The following is a 19465-nucleotide window of genomic DNA, read 5'->3' as shown; positions in this document are numbered from 1 at the left end:
GCAATCTATATTATTATTTTCACAGCATTTTTCAGAAGAAAGCTTGAAATTTGGCAGTATTTACATCATATGCCATTGTAATTAAAACATTGAATACAAAAAATATTTAAAAAAAAAATTAAGAAAATCGAGTATAGAAATATATATTTCCCTAAATATCTGAACAACATAATTTCTATTTTCCTTTTTAATTACAAGTTTTAAAATATTTTAATGAAAAAAAAACTATAGTATTTTACCTTATTCAATTTCGATTTTCCATAATTGGTTTGGTGTTATACATGTTTTCCATTATACATGTTTTCCATTATACAAAATTGTTTAATGTTTTCTATGTTAAAATGGATAGAGCAACTGATGTCAAAATGGGTAGAAAAAATATGAAAATAAACTAATAATGTATGATTTTATTATACTATATAGTATATATATATATATTGTTTTAACCTCCACAAAATGATATATTTTTTTGTCAAAAAACATGTGTCATTTATAGAGTTATGATGTCAAATACAAATATATATATATATATACATACATATATATATCATGTTGCACATTTTAAATAGTGAATACATCAAATTTAGTCATATGAGTAATATCAATAATATTATATGTGTAAATATCAATAAAAATACTAAAAAAGCAACAATAATTTATGGAAAATTTTATTTATCCACGTGTCCAAACCGAAACTAAAAATGTGATGAGAATTAGGTTAATATTAGTACACTTATATATTTTTGCGGGTTGGTCTAAAAACACAAACAAAATATTTTAAAACTTGATTTTATATGAAAGAAGTTAAAAACAAACACTAATCCGCTCCATCACACTCATAGACAAAACTAACTAATTTCAAATTGGTGAATAAAATTTAAATAATTTTACACTAACTACAAAGTATTATACATATTAACATACGTTTACTTTCACAACAACTAATATTGATTAATTAAATTCCAAAATAAAAGAATTTTGATTAATTAAATTTCAAATGAAAATAATAATTTTTAAATAGATAAAGAAAATAAAATTACAAATATCTCAATATTATTGTAAAAAAATTTAAAACATATTTTTGATCTAACATAATGTTTTTTAGTAAGTTATATAAAATATACAAAAATACATAATCGGTTAAATCTAGTTCTGCTTTAAATTATGTAGCCTCGTGATCTTCCCCGGCTCAATATCGAACCCTGGGCAAAAAGAAATTTTTTTTTTACCTTTCATATTTTTTTTTTTTTTGAATTTCTAACTAAGATTACACTTAATGTGACTTTGAGTGACAATCAGCGAATAGAAAAAGTTGTGGCAATCTATATTATTATTTTCACAGCATTTTTCAGAAGAAAGCTTGAAATTTGGCAGTATTTACATCATATGCCATTGTAATTAAAACATTGAATACAAAAAATATTTAAAAAAAAAATTAAGAAAATCGAGTATAGAAATATATATTTCCCTAAATATCTGAACAACATAATTTCTATTTTCCTTTTTAATTACAAGTTTTAAAATATTTTAATGAAAAAAAAACTATAGTATTTTACCTTATTCAATTTCGATTTTCCATAATTGGTTTGGTGTTATACATGTTTTCCATTATACATGTTTTCCATTATACAAAATTGTTTAATGTTTTCTATGTTAAAATGGATAGAGCAACTGATGTCAAAATGGGTAGAAAAAATATGAAAATAAACTAATAATGTATGATTTTATTATACTATATAGTATATATATATATATTGTTTTAACCTCCACAAAATGATATATTTTTTTGTCAAAAAACATGTGTCATTTATAGAGTTATGATGTCAAATACAAATATATATATATATATACATACATATATATATCATGTTGCACATTTTAAATAGTGAATACATCAAATTTAGTCATATGAGTAATATCAATAATATTATATGTGTAAATATCAATAAAAATACTAAAAAAGCAACAATAATTTATGGAAAATTTTATTTATCCACGTGTCCAAACCGAAACTAAAAATGTGATGAGAATTAGGTTAATATTAGTACACTTATATATTTTTGCGGGTTGGTCTAAAAACACAAACAAAATATTTTAAAACTTGATTTTATATGAAAGAAGTTAAAAACAAACACTAATCCGCTCCATCACACTCATAGACAAAACTAACTAATTTCAAATTGGTGAATAAAATTTAAATAATTTTACACTAACTACAAAGTATTATACATATTAACATACGTTTACTTTCACAACAACTAATATTGATTAATTAAATTCCAAAATAAAAGAATTTTGATTAATTAAATTTCAAATGAAAATAATAATTTTTAAATAGATAAAGAAAATAAAATTACAAATATCTCAATATTATTGTAAAAAAATTTAAAACATATTTTTGATCTAACATAATGTTTTTTAGTAAGTTATATAAAATATACAAAAATACATAATCGGTTAAATCTAGTTCTGCTTTAAATTATGTAGCCTCGTGATCTTCCCCGGCTCAATATCGAACCCTGGGCAAAAAGAAATTTTTTTTTTACCTTTCATATTTTTTTTTTTTTGAATTTCTAACTAAGATTACACTTAATGTGACTTTGAGTGACAATCAGCGAATAGAAAAAGTTGTGGCAAATTAATTGTATTTAGGCTTAAACATTGGTCTAGTTACTTTAGTAGTGGTGTATGGTCACAGATGTCCACATTTATATTGTGGTCGAAAGGAAAGATGATTAATTTCAACCTAATAGCGCTAATTTTTTATTTTCTATCCAAAATATTATGCTAGGAATTGTATTGTGTGGGTTGCAGAAACTAGTAACCAACTTGTGAGGTTTTAACTTCTTAAGATACGACCTTTGAGTTTAGCTTTGAGCTTTCTTCAACCTTAAAACCTCTCAACTAGCTTTAGACCATATTTGAGAATGCTAAACAGAGCGAAGAAAATAACATGAGAAAGAGATGCGATAACAGTGTAGATGAAGCAAAGGAATGACCGATGCAGGACTTAACACGAGGAGCAAACACAAGGTTTGAATGAGCTGAGGCCTCATGGGCCTTAGAGTAACCCTCTTTCCCTGAGAACAGCTTTCATTGTTTTTAGTGATTCTTCCATATCATCACAAATCTTGTGAGGATCTGGTACTACTGTAGGATTAACCCCTACCGTGATTGTCACTTCACCCGCATAACTTGTGTAATGTATCAACAATGCCTATCGAACACAAAAACAAGAAACAATCAATCAAAAAGAAAAGCTAATTACGATTTAAATTAAATTACGCAACAACACAAAAAAAAAAGACGTACCTGTGAGTGTCCATAAGAGCTTGGAGAAATGTAAGCGATGGGATGGCCATGGAAACTGATTTCTTCCATAGGGCCCATAACGTTTGACACACATGTCGTTATGTTCTTCAAGTGTTGATTGAATGCTAATGATGCTGCCTATTAATGACAAGAGTGAGTTATCCATATATGTACTGCCCATATAAAAGTGCAAGTTACACATGCATCTCAAATTTATTTTACCTTAGCTCCCAACACTTTTAGGATGATATTGATAAAGAAATACGCTAGAGCTGCTTGATAAGAGTGCTTCTTTCGAGCCATAATAGCTTTGGACTTTTCTAGATAAACCAATGGATCGGTTTCTAAAGCAATCGATAACGGTAAGATAATAAAACTGAAGTAGTTTCCCCATCTGCATTTTGAATCCTTCACCATCATTTCTGCCAAAGGCTTTATGCATAAGAAGTAAAAAATTTGTTTGTTGAGAATTAAGGAGTTAAATTATATGGTTTGAGGAGTATGTTTTCTAACCTTGAATCCGATGTCTGGCCTTAGATTTACTGTACAACCTGCACGAAACCGTATACCATCTGGAAGATATGAAGTCAATACTGATCCATCCTCCAGCTCATCATTCTTGTCTTGTTCTTGGGAAACAAGATATTGTCGGTTCATATAGCTAGAAAGAGCAGCTTGTGTAATTCCGAGTAGAACATCGTTGATAGTCTAACAGCATATGCAATAGAAAGCACAGATCCATTAAAAAAGGTAAGAGAAGTTAAAATCCTTAAGAGAGTTATGAACATAAATCGCAACGTTACCATGTTCATAGCATTCTTGATAAGTTTAATGTCATCTAGAGATATAGTTCGGTGATAAAATCTCCTTGGATTTCTCCTGACATTCGCATTGCCTTTCAATGGCGTTTTAGTATCCTTCAAAAACAACACTGTCGCAACAAGCAACAAAACATCTACGATTGTATTCCAAATCAGTCTCATTGTAGAACCAATGGTGAATATTGCCCTTAAGAACCAGCCAGTTTTCTCAAGGCTATGCGGCACTGTGGTTCGCCGTTTCACCAAAGGAGTAGCAGTAGACAACATGTTTGGATTTGATGTCTTATGGGTACATGCGAGCACAAGGGAAATGAAGGACATCCCATCTGCCAACGCATGGTTAAATCTTATTACACCGACTGCTTCAGCATCAGAGGTTTTGACGTTAAGGATGTGAATGTCCCACAAAGGTCTTGATCTATCAAGAGGAGTCATTGTGAGACGTGAGCAATAATCATCGACTAACCTTTGTCCACCTTCACATGTTTCTTCTAGATCTATGTATGGTACAACTACATGATCTTCTACATTGACTTCGGTCTCGATCCATTTTGCACCATTTTCAGACTAGTAAGATAAGACAGATGGAGACCAAACACTATCTCAAATGATTTGACTCAAAATCTCAAGTACATTGAGATCATGTAAATTAATCAACAAACATATAATTCTTTTTTTTTTTTTTGCAACTATCAAATTATTTACTTATTTAAAGAAAACATTCTCTTAAAACAGAAATTCTAAATCAGGTCATGTTTGCAATACAACATAATATTTACAAGTGATCGAGAATAACTAAGCATGTATAAGTGGGTACCAGTTTGCTTGAGAAACGAGGATGCTTGTAGACATTATGCCTCAAAGCATCAAGAACAACGTCAGGATTAATTTTGGTTTTGAAACCAATGTTGATGATGGCACATATGTCTATGTCTGGCGACTGGAATACTCGCGCCATCGGGCTGAGCGGCTCTTCATCCTCCTCCTTATTCTCCATTCTCCCGTTCCCTATGTGCATATCTCTTCTCTTCTCTCTCTCTCTCTTCTTTTATAGTATAAAGTTTGTCTATATGACTATACCTATATATAAGTGGTCTTAAATGTGACTCTCTTCTTTTGGTCTTTTATGTTTGTTTGTATTATTGTCTTTGAACAGCAAAAAAAATTATTATGGGTGACGTTTAATTTTCTTCTAACAAAACATACAAAAAATTGTAGTTGCCAGAAAACTGTATATGTTATACTATTTCAGTAACTCAGTTTCACGTTAACTGTACTTAATTAAGTGATTGTGTATGTTCACATATGTTCATGTTTTTAATGTGGTTGAAGCTGATGCATGAAAAAACGTGTACTCTTAAATGACAATTATAATATTTAATGCAAAATGGACTAAAATTTTTATTTTATTATAAAATTAACTTATTATTATGGTATAAAATTATAAATTATTGACGTTGCAGTGCAGTCTCTATTAAATGTGACTGTAAATACTAAGTACTAGTTTATAATTAACAAAAAAATTGTAGTTGCAATCTCTATTTCAAATAATTCAGAATTTACTAAAAATTTCAAGGATATGTTAATTGTTTTCTATTTAAACTTATCATTTTTAACATACTGTATGTTTAATTATTTATTAATAGATTGACATTGAGAAAAAAACATATATATTGTACCATAGTTTTGCTCAAAACTTAAATAGAGGTTTTTATACTCTCCCTTTGTTCCATTATATTAGAGTTTTTGGCTAAAAGTACAAAGATTAAAAAAACAATAAATGTAATTATTTAACATAATTTAACTAGTAGACTAAAATATTGCATAATTTTAATAGTCAAAAATTATTAAATTAATATTAAAAATGCATAGAAACTTTAAATGTTTTTATAAAATGGAACAAATAAACAAAAAACTAAACTGAGACAAAGGGAGTAGTATGTACCCAAAAAAAGCCATTAATAATGTTGTGAGAGGAAAGAAGATACTCTGTAATTAGCAAATCACGTCATAGCTAGACTTAAAATATATGTCCCTCACTTTTTTATGTAGTCGAACGGCCATAATAAAAGAGAGTACGCTGCTAAAGGACCCACGAGGCGGACGTTTAGTTGATCCGCCAATCAATCAATTATATATTGTTGATTAGAAAAAACATAAAATTATTATTATTGGTTAATATTCCACGTTTCACCATATATCTTCATTACCTCACACTTCAAATCTTTTAATCTTTCACACTTCAAGTTGTTATGATATTTCCTATTCGAGTTTGGTTTCTGGTTCTAATGATACCGTATTCTGCTTTAAATTCTAGCTAGAGCCGTGTAATAAGAGTGCTTCTTAACTTCGAGCCATCATATTTTTCGATAAACCAATGGATCGGTTTTGTAAACCATATTGACGGTTCAAGAAGTGAGAAAGAGAGGGAATCCGAGTAGAAGTTAGTTATGAACATCAATCATAACATACTATGTTCATGAATTGCGTTCTTTATTAGTTTAATCTCATCCAGCGAGACAGACAGTTCGGTGTTAAAATCTCTTTTAATTGCACATGACATTCACCGGCCTTTTAAAATATTGTATCCTTCTAAGAACCAGCCTTTGTTTCTAAGGCTACGCGTCCTATCTTACCATTTGACGGAAGGGATAGCCAGGCCTGGGAAGAATAGCAATAGAATATGTGCCCGAGTCTGATGTTTTATGGGTACATGCGAGTAAAAGGGAACATTAATTATAAGGACATCGCATCTTCCAACCAATGGTGAGATCTTATTAATTACACCGACAGCTTCAGCATCTGAGTTTTTGACTTAAGAATATGAATGTTCGACAAGGGCCTTGATCTATCAAGAGGAAATTTCGTGAGACGTGAGATATAATCATGGACGAAGCTTTTTCCATCTTCAACTATCTATCTTTTGGATCTATGTATGCTATAGCTACAGATGGTCTTCTACATTGACTTCTTTTTCAATCCATTTTGTACCATTTTATCATCCGCTCATATAAATAATATGGTGTGAACGCAACGGGAGGCTGCACGGTGAGATTCCTAAAGACACCTGATTACACTATCATCAGATCAATAGATAAAGTAGTCGGCAACAGATTATATATGCTCTGTCAAGAACACAAGTTCCCCTAAGCTTGAAGATGGTTCGGCAGGGCATTTGGCTTGCCTTGAGAGGCTAGTGCTTTGGCTCAGTTTTCTTTACAATAGTTACTTGTTTCAATTTTATTTCTATCAAACGATGCATATAATGTAAACATGGTTTTTTTTTCTTGAATAAATTTTACATTCATTCAAAAAATAAATAAAGTTAAGATAAATTAGAGAGACCAAATAATATGTTAAATTCCACATAGAAGTTAAGTACACGCTGTCTATAAGAAGTAAAGTATAATATTATAAGAACAACGTCAGGATTAATCTACGTTTTGAAACCCATAATAGTTACCGTACCAGCACAAATAGTCCATTGCCGGTGACTGGAATACACGCACCATTGAGTTGAACGGCTCCTCCTCCTCATTCGCCATTCTCCCTTTGTTCTTAGATGCTCTAGAAATATTACACTTAAATGTGACTTTGAGTGACGATCAGCAAATAGAAAAAGATGTGGTGCCAGGTAACAATATATTATAGGTTCGTAGCAAATTATATTTTAAGGCTTAAACATTGGACTTAGTACTTTAGTAGTTGTGTATGGTCACATATATATGTCCAAATCTATAATTATAGTTGAAAGGGACGATGATTAATTTTCCAACTACTGTAATAGTGTAGCTATATCTTGAATTTATATATATCCAAAATATTATTTTAGGGATTTGTGTTGTGTGGGGTTTGTCCTCGAGTGAGTAAAGTCTTTTGCGTAGCAATAACGTCAGAGTCGGAAAAACATGTGTTTTGGGCCGGTTCATCGACGCATCACGAAAGCAGACATGGACTGCTGCTAATATCGTTTTCTCGGTTATAAATTAATGAATATTGTCCATCTCAAAGCAGAACTAGTACTCCCTCCGCTTCATAATATAAGATGTTTAGAGAAGTTTTTTTGTTTCATAATATAAGATGTTATCAAGTTTCTATGTAACTTTTAGATTAATTTAATATTTTATATTATGCAGTCTTGTTTGTGATTGGTTAAACTTTTTTAAAATGTTTATTTTTTAATCTGCGTGCTTTACCCAAAACATTTTATATTTTGAAACGGAGAGAGTAGTATTTTATAGTATGGTCGCGTTGGGTAGAATTAAATTCTTCAACCGCCTTTGTGGGTACGGTTTGTAAGATGGTCGCGTAACTTTTTTTTTTTTTTTCTTTTTTTTGAGAAACAAGGAATCTTGAACATCATGGCATGGAGACTCTTTAATTTGTTTTCTTCTACAGATAATAATTTTAAATCAGATACAAGGTGTACTGTATTCACCCAGTCGAGAAGAGATAATAATTTTAAACCAGATACAAGGTGTTCTGTATTCACCCACTCGAGAAGAGATGGAGGCAATGAAGCCATGCGCCGCTAACTCTCCTCCGTTGACGCCGTTAGGTTTCTTAGAAAGAGCCGCCATCGTGTACGGTGACTGTACCTCCATCGTTTACGGAAGCAACACCGTTTACACGTGGCGTGAAACTAGCCTCCGTTGTCTCAGCGTCGCGTCCTCTCTGTCCTCCCTCGGAATCGGCAGGTCCGACGTCGTCTCCGTCCTTTCTCCCAACACTCCGGCGATGTACGAGCTCCAGTTCGCTGTTCCCATGTCTGGTGCAATCCTCAACAACATCAACACGCGACTCGATGCACGCACCGTCTCTGTTCTTCTCACCCACTCTGGATCTAAACTTCTCTTCGTCGACGTCTTCTTCTGCAGTCTAGCCGTCGAAGCTATCTCGATGATGACGACTGATCCGCCCGTTCTCGTCTTCATCGCCGATAAAGAAGAGGAAGGAGGATGTCGTGCTGACGTGGCCGATCGCAACAAGTTCAGTTACACTTACGATGATCTTGTCGAGAGAGGTGATCCGAATTTTAAATGGATCCGACCCGAAAGCGAGTGGGATCCGATTGTGCTTAATTACACTTCCGGTACGACTTCGGCTCCCAAAGGAGTGGTACACTGCCACAGGGGAATCTTCGTAATGTCAATTGATTCTCTAATCGATTGGACCGTACCGAAAAATCCGGTTTACTTATGGACTCTACCGATGTTTCACGCTAACGGTTGGTGTTATCCGTGGGGGATCGCCGCCGTCGGAGGAACTAACGTCTGTTTGCGCAAGTTCGAAGCGTCGTTAACCTACCGTTTGATACGTGATCACAACGTCACTCACATGTGTGGAGCTCCGGTGGTGCTCAACATGTTGTCTGCGACTCAGGAATCTCATCAGCCGTTAAAACGTCCCGTCAACATTTTAACCGCCGGTGCTCCACCTCCAGCCGCCGTGATCCTCCGCGCGGAGTCAATCGGTTTCGTTATCAGTCACGGTTACGGATTAACAGAAGCGGCCGGTGTAGTCGTCTCCTGCGTGTGGAAGCCACAGTGGAATCGTTTACCGGCGAGTGATCGAGCGAGGCTGAAGGCACGGCAAGGAGTGAGAACGGTGGGGTTTACTGAAATAGACGTGGTGGATCCTGAATCGGGTCGGGGCGTTGAGAGAAACAGAGAAACCGTCGGCGAGATAGTGATGAAGGGAAGCTCGATCATGCTTGGTTACTTAAAAGATCCGAGCGGAACAGAGAAGGCTCTGAAGAACGGGTGGTTTTACACTGGAGATGTTGGTGTGATTCACTCTGATGGTTATCTTGAGATTAAGGATAGATCGAAAGATATAATCATATCAGGAGGAGAGAATGTGAGTAGTGTTGAGGTGGAAGCGGTTTTGTATACGAATCCGGCGGTGAGTGAAGTGGCGGTGGTGGCGAGACCTGATGAGTTTTGGGGAGAGACGCCGTGTGCGTTTGTGAGTCTGAAAGAAGGGTTGAGTGTGGAACCGACGGAGGAGGAGTTGATAGAGTATTGTAGGAACAAGATGTCTAGGTTTATGGTTCCTAAAACGGTTTTGTTTAGGGATGAGTTGCCTAAGACTTCGACGGGGAAAGTTTCTAGGCTTGTGCTTAAGGAGATTGCTAAGACGATGGGTGATGAGACAATTTCTTAAACATCTTTCACCGTTCCACAAGATTGAATGTAGCAAATGGACAATGGTCAATGAATATGTATTCCCTAATCCGCATAAACACTATGTAACAAAACGTTTGGATTGGTTTGAGGTTTGTTTGTTTTTACTCGGTTTGGATTTTTAAAAATATACATTAGGTTAAAATATATTCAAGATGGAAATATGTTTTTATGTCGTTTGGAGATCGGTTCTCTCCACTACTTATCTGGACTAGCTACATTGATGATATGCGCATTTGTTGTTTGTCAATTTTCCACACTATTGTAACGCAAAATTTACTGCAAAAGAACATGTGGAAAGACAGACTTGAATTGCGAAATTAGTCAATGACCGGAGAAAAATGACACAAAATTTTCTCTAATACATAAAAAGTTGTCTTCTTACCGTTGTAATAATAATATTACTAAAAAGAGATATTGGTTTCTATTATTGGCGTGGCGAACGCAATTATAACCAAAAGACATGATGGTCAATGAATTTTGTACACAATCTCTTTCGTAGGTGAAAGCAACGTTTGTGCCCAACTTAAACAATCTTGTTTTGCTTAATCAAGATGGAAACATACCACTATCAAATTAATATAGCAATATATAGTTTGTATTTTATTATTGATCCGTTGTGAACTAATTACATTACACCTCCAAAAATCAGTTACCAATTTTACCAAAAAAAAATCAGTTACCAAAACAAAACAAAAAAGTTTATATTCGGATTCAGTGTGGTTTTTAAAGTTGAAAACTAAGAGCTATCTTTATTGGTAGGTTTATATTTTTGCGGTTCTTACATTTTTTAGTATTTAAAAGTATACTTTTATAAAATAAGAATCTTTTGTTTGTTAATTAAAATTGTACTCCTCCAATGGTAAACTCTTATAAGTGAAGTTCTTAGTTTTGAAAAAAAAAATTAGAGAGTTAGTTATCAAGTCTCTGAATTAAAACAGCAACATGAATGAGAAAAACCAGAAAATATATATAAACCCTAATAAATCCCCAAAGTCCGAATTACATAATTCATACTTCAAACCATTGATATGCACATAGAGAATTGAGAAAAAGAAGGCATCGTTAGTTAAATTTGTAAGAGCCAAATTGAAAACCCTCAAAAGGAATCATCATCCGTAGTGATAATGGGAAGAAAGTGAACCATTCTCTCGGTCTTCACTTATGGATTGTGGTGCTGATGATAGTATTTAAGATACGAGATCAAAACTTAAATCCAAAGGGTGAAAAGAAACTGCATGCCTGCTTAGACGATGTCTCTCTCTGTGTGAGCTGACGGGTTTGTTTCTGCAAGAGAGAAGAAAATAGATCAGTTGCTGCTTAGTAGAGTAAACAAAACAGAGTCAATAAGATCATGAATAGGATGAACATACTCAATTCAATTAGATCATGAACATGATACGTCTTCAAACAAGCATAACATATGGACCATAATAACTAAAGAAATTAGAAGATGTCGAATGTGAAAATAAATTGGTTCCACTATATTAAGATATATCACTACATACAATCCAACCAACCAAAAGAAGCCTTTCACCAGAGCTATTGAAAAGAAACACACACAAACTAGATCCAATTTGATTATAAATCATCACTAGAGCTAAAACTTAGGGCAATTTTGTTATAAGATTAGAGACTAATCACAAGATAACCTATGGAATGATTCAATTAGCTCTGAATCACATGAATCAAGTTATGGGATTCCCAACTTAACTAAAATCACGAAGCTACAGTAAACAATTCGGGTGAGCGGAGGAGGAAGAAGCAAAGAAACCTGCAATCTGATAAGAACGAAGGGAGAAAGATGATAAAAAAAGGCAGAGAAAGAGAGGAATCTTTTACAGCAATAGAATCATGCACCAGAGTCGCCGTTGAGATATGCCGTCGATGGAGATGATGAGTTAACGGGGTTGAGCAGCCGGAGGCCACCCAAAATTTGAATTATTCTTCTTTGCTTGCAATCAATTTGTGAGAGAAATCTCTTGATTTTGCACTCTCTCCGTCAAGAAATAGAGAGGAGGAAGAGAAAACATAATCAACAAAAAAAAAATCTTTTATTTTAAAGGAACACCCAACAATTAACGAACACGTCGTCGTCTCTTTTGTTCTCTTTAACCTCTTAGTTAAGAGGCAATTCTTACCAAAATTCACAATTTTGATTTAATTTTAAATAGGTTAAACCTAAGAATTTGGGACTAAGAGCATATGCATCGGCGTATATATGCTCCGTCCTTCAGAATTATTTGATTTTATTTAAATCGAAATGAAACAATTATGTAAGGAACGTTTCTTCATAGGGGACGTTTATTTCTCCGTCCTTCGTTACACGTGGCAGCTTCATCGTCGAAGAAAGGAGCAGATGAAGACGATGTAGAGTTGAAACAGAGGAAGAGATTAAAAATCCTAGCTCTCAATAACCAACTGCTCTCTGATTCTCCGGCGAGCTTTTTTTCTGATTTGTCTTTTCCACTCATCGATGCTGCTTTTGCTTCCATGGTAACGCTCTCGGTTAACTTGATGATTCTCTCTCGAGTACAGAGTTTCTCCGACGACGTAAAGAAGAAACCTCACTGGCAACTCCGATGAAGGTCGTGGCTTTAGTCAGTGGAGGCAAAGATAGCTTTATGCTATGATCAAGTGTATTCAATACGGCCACGAGGTCCGTTTTCTTCTCTTACCTTGTCTTAGTTTTTTTAAAAAGTTTATGTGAAATTGCCTCTTCAAAGTTTGATTTTTTCTAAGCTATACCAACTCAAAATCTTGATTTTGTGTTTCCACAGATCGTGGCATTGGCTAATTTGTTACCGGTTGATGATTCAGTCGATGAATTGGACAGCTATATGTATCAAACTGTAAGATTCTGCTGCTTATTCCTTGTCTATCTATCTCTAGTTCTATGTAAGAACAAGGGCTTGAAGAAAGATTGAGCCTTTTCTATCTCATTTATGTGATTTGTTAATCTGGTTGTTGTTCTTGAGAAGAATAAGATTAGATATTTGAGAGTAAGAATGATATTGTGAATCCTAAGTTCTGTTCTTTGATTGGATGCACTCTTTGTTCAGGTAGGCCACCAGTTTATTGTGGGCTACGCAGAGTGTATGAATGTGCCATTGTTCAGAAGAAGAATCCAAGGATCTTCGAGGTGAGAATCGTTAGGCTTTCTTCTGCCTTGAGATTTCAAGGCATGATTTAATGAAATAGTTTTGTTTTACAGGAATCAGAAGCTTAGCTACGAAATGACTCCGGATGATGAAGTGGAAGATATGTTTTTGTTGTTAAGTGAAGTGAAGAGACAGATACCTTCCATCACTGCATTCTCGTCTGGTGTTATTGCCTCGGATTACCAACGATCGCGGGTGGAGAGTATTTGTTCAAGGTTAGGCCTTGTTTTCTTTGGCATTTTTGCATTTTCGTAGAATGCGAGGATCGTGCTTGATGGATTTCAAGTTGTGCTACGCTCACCAGATTCCATTGCACCTGTTGGTGTTCACATATCAACGACTGAGAAACGCAACACATTCTCCATCTACTGCTGGTTGGAAGATGCTAGTGAATCTTCTACAGGTAATTAAAAAAAACAGACCAGATCTTCAAGATTTCTCCACTTATGTACCTGATATTTGCTCCATCCTCTTTAAACAGGTCTGAAAGAAGATCCCGAGACTGTTCTTACGGAACTTGAATCCCTGCTTTTAAAACACGGATATAAATGGCAGAATGTATTGTACATTCATCTATATATCTCTGACATGGGAGAATTTGCTGTGGCGAATAAGATATATGTGAAATTTATCACACAAGAGGTACTGAGAAGCTGTTCCGGGACTGGATTCCACCCGCACAAAGAACCAGAAGATGGTAACCCAGTTTATGAGCATTGCTCAAACGTCTAAAAGAACTCTAACCTTCGGTTGGAGATTTTTGATCTGTGTTAAGGTAATGACCCAGTTTGAAGCTCAGTTTCGAAAGAGAGGCTTGTGCGTAGCTTGTGAAGAAGAGTTAGAGGACCAAAATCTGAAGGACACCAATGTTAATAACAAACTTAAGAAACTCTGAAAATATAAATAAAATAATTGAAGGACCAAAAAATGTCCTTGACCGATGCAGATGCTCTAAGAAGTCCCCGTAAAGATGTTCTAAAAAGCAAAACAAAACAACCCCTCAAAATAACCAATATTTGCAAGATAACAGTCAAACTATTGAAAACTACTAAAATACACACTTTATAGTTTGAGGGTTGTTTTGTAAATTATCCATAGTTTGGAGGTCAGTTTACAAGCTTTTGTTAGTATAGAGAGAGATACAGTGTTTGCAATCTTTTCCCCGAGCTTTAATTATGTACAAGTGGAGTGAACTAAACTTTGAGGACCAAAAGAAAAGGAAAGAATCATAAGTGAAAAAAAAAAAAAAAAAACCTAATCGGTAAGCAAAATCAGATCTTGCTCGACCCTATGGGACTACTGTCCAACCAAATCTCCAGAGATGATCTGAAAGCAGGAGATCACATCTACTCTTGGCGTAACGCTTATATCTACTCTCATCACGGTTCGCTTCCATCTCTCGCTCTCTATCTATGTATATAGATCCATTCATTACATTAGTCACGCCAAAGATTCCAGTTTTTGGGTTTGTTTCATAACACAATTTCGTAGAAATGTATGTTAGATTCGTTGCATTTTACAGCTCTTTTTCTGGGTTTATCAAAAGATTCCAAATTTTGGGTTTTTTGTTTGTTTGTTTGTTTGTTCATAAACACGGTTTTACTCTGTTTGGTATGAGATCCGATGCTACTAAGGTTCCTGTGGAAAGACTCGTTTCCATCATTGAAGTCATGGAAGGCAGATCTATTGAAGTCATGGAAGGCAGATCTACCGAAGTAATGGAAGGCAGATCTATTGAAGTCATGGAAGGCAGCTTGGAGGACAACAAGAAGTCTAGTTAGTTGTCATTATGAACGTTTGATGACTAATAATAGCTGAGTAAGAGGGAGGATCGTGCTTTCTCTGCTTTGTTTGTATTGTGAAAACTGTATTTTAACTATTAGTCAAGTGGAAAAATACAGTTTAATAACATGATTTTTCCAAGAACTGTACTTTTGTAGACTCGGATAAAATGGAATTCCAACCAAAATTATCTCGGTACTCTGCAATTCTTTGGTTTATGATGCTTCGGAGGATAGATGAAAACGATTACAATACTGTGATTAGTGAGCAAAATGCCAAAATCCATTTCACATGCGATTCTTTCAAACTACATTGCTGCCCATGTCCTATTTGTCATATTGCCTACACGAATAAATTTTGGTTTTGCTTAAAAGTTGCATCTTTTATAATACTAGGTTTTGCCTAAAAAACTTAGCAGAATGGAGCTTCTAGCTTATAAATCTATGGCATATGCATCAGACAGGAATTACGCTTCGCTCCAAGGACTTTTCTTAATCTTCTGTTTCCAAAACCTTCTGTTTACAAAGGACTTTTATGTTTAATTTTCATTACACAAAAAGAAAATCCTAAATTTACACCAGACAAGTCCAGAGTCAGACTATAATCTACAACTATGCATTTTGCACTGAGGAGATTAAGATCTTACGGTCGAGATGCTGCTACTGAGAATAATAATAAGGTGGGTGGTATTGAGGCGGCAACACAAATCCAGTTTGTTGAGCATAGTAAAGAGCTTGAGGAGTTGCAGCTGAACCAAGGTGCCCAACAACACCATTAAATGCTGGGGTCATAAGACCATAAGGGTTTAACTGTAAGCCATGATGACCATGCTCATGCATAAGAAGAGCTTCTGGTCTAGAAAGTAGCTGCTGGCTCGTAACTGGAACTTGTGTCACATTGCAGTCTCGAGAACGCTTTTTCCCCTTTTGCTGTGACTCTTTCTGAGGAGTATTAGTGGTGTTGCGTTTCCTCAGTGCCTTGCATTTCTCCAGATCCTCTACACGTTCCTCGACTTTCTCCTGAGTAAACTCGGATTCAATGTTTTGATCTTTGATGATTTTGATCGCTGCTTTCAATGCACTGACTTCTTTATCGATGGCTTCGTTCTGCGACTTGAGAGAGTAGTTATCTTCCTTACAAACTCTAAGAGCAGCTTCTCTCGAATCCTTAATGTGAGATTTCAAAACAGGGATTGGCTCGAATTCATCAGCCATCCCACACTCATACATGAATCTAACAGCAAAGATTGATTTACCAGAGTCCAAGAGCTTCCTGATTAGTAATCCAACTCTTTCGCTACCTAAATCAATCTTGTTACACACCTTAGTAGCTTGCTTGTACTTGGCGACCATGAAAACGTAATCAGAAAGCACCTCAGAGTCAAACTCAGATCCTAATTCGAAAGCTGCGACTAAATGCAAAAACACTAACGCCTCGAAAGGCTTTGAACCTATCTTCGTTTTCAAATCGTAAGCCAGTTTCTTAGCTCTCTTTCTCGTATCAACCGTGATACTCGCATTGATCTCAATCAAAGCTTCCATTAACAAAACCAAAACTCTCCTTACATCGAATGGTTTCCCCGATGACGTCAATGGAGTGTGGTTCTGCTTCGAACCTTCGATCGCGTCGAGCACCATTGACGCCGGATTCGGAGAGTAGCGAATCGCAGCAGTAACCTCGAGATTGATAGGCGCATCATCATCCCAACGACGGATCAAACACTTGGTCAAACCAATGCCGTCGTTATTCTCACACAACGTTCTCAACTCCGGCTCAACAACGGTTTGTTCCTGCGGCGATGTCTCTGCGTCAGAAGTTTCGTGTCTATACGAATCATCTTCCACAGAAGCTATAGATTGGAGGAGACGGAATCGGTTAGAGAGGGAGGATTGGAGAGAGGAGAAGTGAGAGTCGATCTCAGACCAGGAAAGGGAGAAAGACGGTGAAAGGAGAGAGCGATGTGATTGAAGATTGTCGAAAGCTTTCTTTAACTGTTCCTTCTTCTCATCAATCTGATTTATCGCGGCGGAGATAGTCTCAGTCGCCGTCATTGTTTTGAACCCTAAGATTTTTTTATTGCTTTCTCCGGCGATATATATGATCTACGCCACAAAGGAGTTGACATGATCGGTTCGGTTCGATATTACTTTAATAAAATTAAAACCGTTTTGTTGTTTTTTCAACATGATCTTGTTCGGTTTATATCGGTATGTAAAAATTTAAATGGGTATAGGATAATTTAATTTCGGTTCGATTCGGTTCAGAAGTGATCTTTATTAATTATTAAGACAAAAACGAGACCACACCAGTGTGTGAGTCCATCAGCAGCGACCGTGAAGACGATGAAGTCGAAGGGAGGAGATAAGCGAATTTGAGAGAGAAACCCTAATCTCTTAGTTCAGTCCCATTTTCACCGGCGCGAGCCATAGTTGAATCATGTCTTGGTTTCCTGTAGAATCTGATCCTGGTATATTTTTTCTCCCCTCCAATTTGGGTTTTTTTTTTTTTTTTGTTTTCATTCGTAAAATCCGATTTGGTAAATGTTCATTATATTGAATTGGATTTATAAAGGTGATGATTTAGAGAACCCAACAATGTTGCTTAGTGTGTATGTGTGTGTGTGTGTGTGTGGTTGTTCTTAAGATTCACTCACTTTACGTATTATATGTTTAGGTGTGTTCACTGAGATTATACAACAAATGCAAGTGAAAGGTGTGCAGGTTGAGGAATTGTATTCTTTGGATATTAATTCTCTTGATGAAATAAGGTAGATCCACTAATTACTCTTTCATCTTTCTTGTTTGGAAAATGTAACTCATACAACTGGGGTTCACTTGCAGACCTGTATATGGATTGATATTGCTTTACAAGTGGCGTCCAGAGGAAAAGGATAGTCGTGTTGTCATCATGGAACCAAACCCGAATTTCTTCTTTGCAAGCCAGGTCACTCTCACCGTCATATTAGATTTTCTAACTTTTGGGAGAATTATTATAATCGTAATTTGCAAATCATATAACCTTTCCTTAAAACTATGCATCTCTTGCAGATAATCAACAATGCTTGTGCGACGCAAGCGATGTTATCGGTTCTCTTGAACTCTTCGAGTATTGATATTGGCTCAGAACTATCAGAACTGAAAAAATTCGCCAAAGAATTTCCACCTGAACTGAAAGGTTTAGCTATCAACAACAATGAGGCGATACGTGCAGCTCACAACACATTTGCCAGGCCCGACCCAACTTCCACCATGGAAGAAGATGAATTAGCTGCTCCGAAAAATGTAGAGGAAGATGATGATGTGTATCATTACATCAGCTACTTACCTGTCGATGGTATCTTATATGAGCTCGATGGTCTTAAAGAAGGACCCATTAGTCTTGGACAGTGTCTTGGTGAGCCAGAAGGAATCGAGTGGCTCAGAATGGTCCAACCTGTGGTACAAGAGAGGATTGACAGATATTCGCAGAATGAGATTCGGTTTAGTCTCTTAGCTGTAGTTAAGAACAGGAAAGAGCTGTATGTAGCTGAACTGAAAGAGTATCAACGAGAGCGAGAGAGGATTCTGCAGCAGTTAGGTGGTTTGCAAGCTGATAAATACGCTGAGAAAAGCAGTTATGAGGCTCTCGATAGATCTCTTTCGGAAGTCAATACCGGGATAGAGACTGTTTCGCAGAAGATTGTAATGGAGGAGGAGAAATCTAAGAACTGGAAGAAAGAGAACATCAGAAGGAAACACAACTATGTCCCTTTCCTCTTCAATTTCCTCAAGATTCTTGCTGACAAGAAGAAGCTGAAACCTCTTATTGATAAGGCTAACCGTGATCCCTAATTCTTCTTTGCCTGGATATTCACTTGATGAAGATCAGATGTATTAGCTCTGAGGATTTTGTTGATGGAAAACAGATGGTTGGTTATATGTAGCAAAACTTTAACTTGATGGAATGGAAATCAGATATGGTTATATGTATCAAAACTTTAACTAACCTCTCTGGTCACTCAATGTGCAAGGCTTGATTGTAATTGTTCTGAGGATTTTGCTGAACCAAATCTTTTTTTTTTTTTACTTAATTACATGTTCCTTATAAAAGAAGCATATAAGAAACAATCAATCAAAACCTATTACAAAACATGTTCTCTTCGTTTTTTTGTAAAACTTGTATAGCAACGAAGATATCTCTAGTCTTAAGGTTCATGTCTCAAATC

The 19465-nt window shown here is 35.5% G+C and overlaps 4 protein-coding genes and 1 long non-coding RNA gene across 5 annotated transcripts; 3 read left to right on the top strand and 2 right to left on the bottom strand.

Annotated features, from left to right (window-relative positions):
* LOC104735663 (O-acyltransferase WSD1-like) lies at positions 2824 to 5154 on the bottom strand. The gene is made up of 6 exons (XM_010455493.2): positions 4951 to 5154; positions 4116 to 4700; positions 3826 to 4020; positions 3535 to 3744; positions 3313 to 3450; positions 2824 to 3217 (listed from the first exon to the last, which is right to left on the bottom strand). Exons 1-6 carry the CDS (start codon positions 5149 to 5151, stop codon positions 3062 to 3064), a joined length of 1485 nt encoding a protein of 494 aa, XP_010453795.2. The 5' UTR covers positions 5152 to 5154; the 3' UTR covers positions 2824 to 3061.
* LOC104735664 (probable acyl-activating enzyme 5, peroxisomal) lies at positions 8423 to 10545 on the top strand. Its single transcript, XM_010455494.2, has one exon. It carries the CDS (start codon positions 8640 to 8642, stop codon positions 10296 to 10298), a length of 1659 nt encoding a protein of 552 aa, XP_010453796.1. The 5' UTR covers positions 8423 to 8639; the 3' UTR covers positions 10299 to 10545.
* LOC104735665 lies at positions 14641 to 15459 on the top strand. Its single transcript, XR_759482.2, has 2 exons — positions 14641 to 14863; positions 15098 to 15459. It is a non-coding gene; the product is annotated as an uncharacterized LOC104735665 (long non-coding RNA).
* On the bottom strand, positions 15721 to 17353 carry LOC104735660 (FRIGIDA-like protein 1). The gene has a single exon (XM_010455489.2). It carries the CDS (start codon positions 17310 to 17312, stop codon positions 15921 to 15923), a length of 1392 nt encoding a protein of 463 aa, XP_010453791.1. The 5' UTR covers positions 17313 to 17353; the 3' UTR covers positions 15721 to 15920.
* LOC104735657 (ubiquitin carboxyl-terminal hydrolase-like) lies at positions 17570 to 19287 on the top strand. The gene is made up of 4 exons (XM_010455488.2): positions 17570 to 17728; positions 17935 to 18028; positions 18102 to 18204; positions 18309 to 19287. Exons 1-4 carry the CDS (start codon positions 17698 to 17700, stop codon positions 19089 to 19091), a joined length of 1011 nt encoding a protein of 336 aa, XP_010453790.1. The 5' UTR covers positions 17570 to 17697; the 3' UTR covers positions 19092 to 19287.

This window comes from Camelina sativa, chromosome 13 (genome assembly GCF_000633955.1).
Source record: "Camelina sativa cultivar DH55 chromosome 13, Cs, whole genome shotgun sequence".
Classification (NCBI taxonomy): Eukaryota; Viridiplantae; Streptophyta; class Magnoliopsida; order Brassicales; family Brassicaceae; genus Camelina; species Camelina sativa.
The sequence above is the reverse complement of the archived record's forward strand: the minus strand, read 5'-3'. Positions and strand labels throughout refer to the sequence as shown.

What these genes read in the sequence shown, in the direction of transcription:
- LOC104735660 (XM_010455489.2), bottom strand. Translation starts at nt 17,312, where the DNA reads ATGACGGCGACTGAGACTATCTCCGCCGCGATAAATCAGATTGATGAG.
- LOC104735663 (XM_010455493.2), bottom strand. Translation starts at nt 5,151, where the DNA reads ATGCACATAGGGAACGGGAGAATGGAGAATAAGGAGGAGGATGAAGAG. An exon ending in TAAAAGTGTTGGGAGCTAAG is followed by an intron (nt 3,451 to 3,534) that starts GTAAAATAAATT and finishes TGTCATTAATAG; the next exon opens with GCAGCATCATTAGCATTCAA. An exon ending in GCTCTTATGGACACTCACAG is followed by an intron (nt 3,218 to 3,312) that starts GTACGTCTTTTT and finishes TGTGTTCGATAG; the next exon opens with GCATTGTTGATACATTACAC.
- LOC104735657 (XM_010455488.2), top strand. Translation starts at nt 17,698, where the DNA reads ATGTCTTGGTTTCCTGTAGAATCTGATCCTG. An exon ending in TCCTGTAGAATCTGATCCTG is followed by an intron (nt 17,729 to 17,934) that starts GTATATTTTTTC and finishes TTATATGTTTAG; the next exon opens with GTGTGTTCACTGAGATTATA. An exon ending in ATTTCTTCTTTGCAAGCCAG is followed by an intron (nt 18,205 to 18,308) that starts GTCACTCTCACC and finishes CATCTCTTGCAG; the next exon opens with ATAATCAACAATGCTTGTGC.
- LOC104735664 (XM_010455494.2), top strand. Translation starts at nt 8,640, where the DNA reads ATGGAGGCAATGAAGCCATGCGCCGCTAACTCTCCTCCGTTGACGCCG.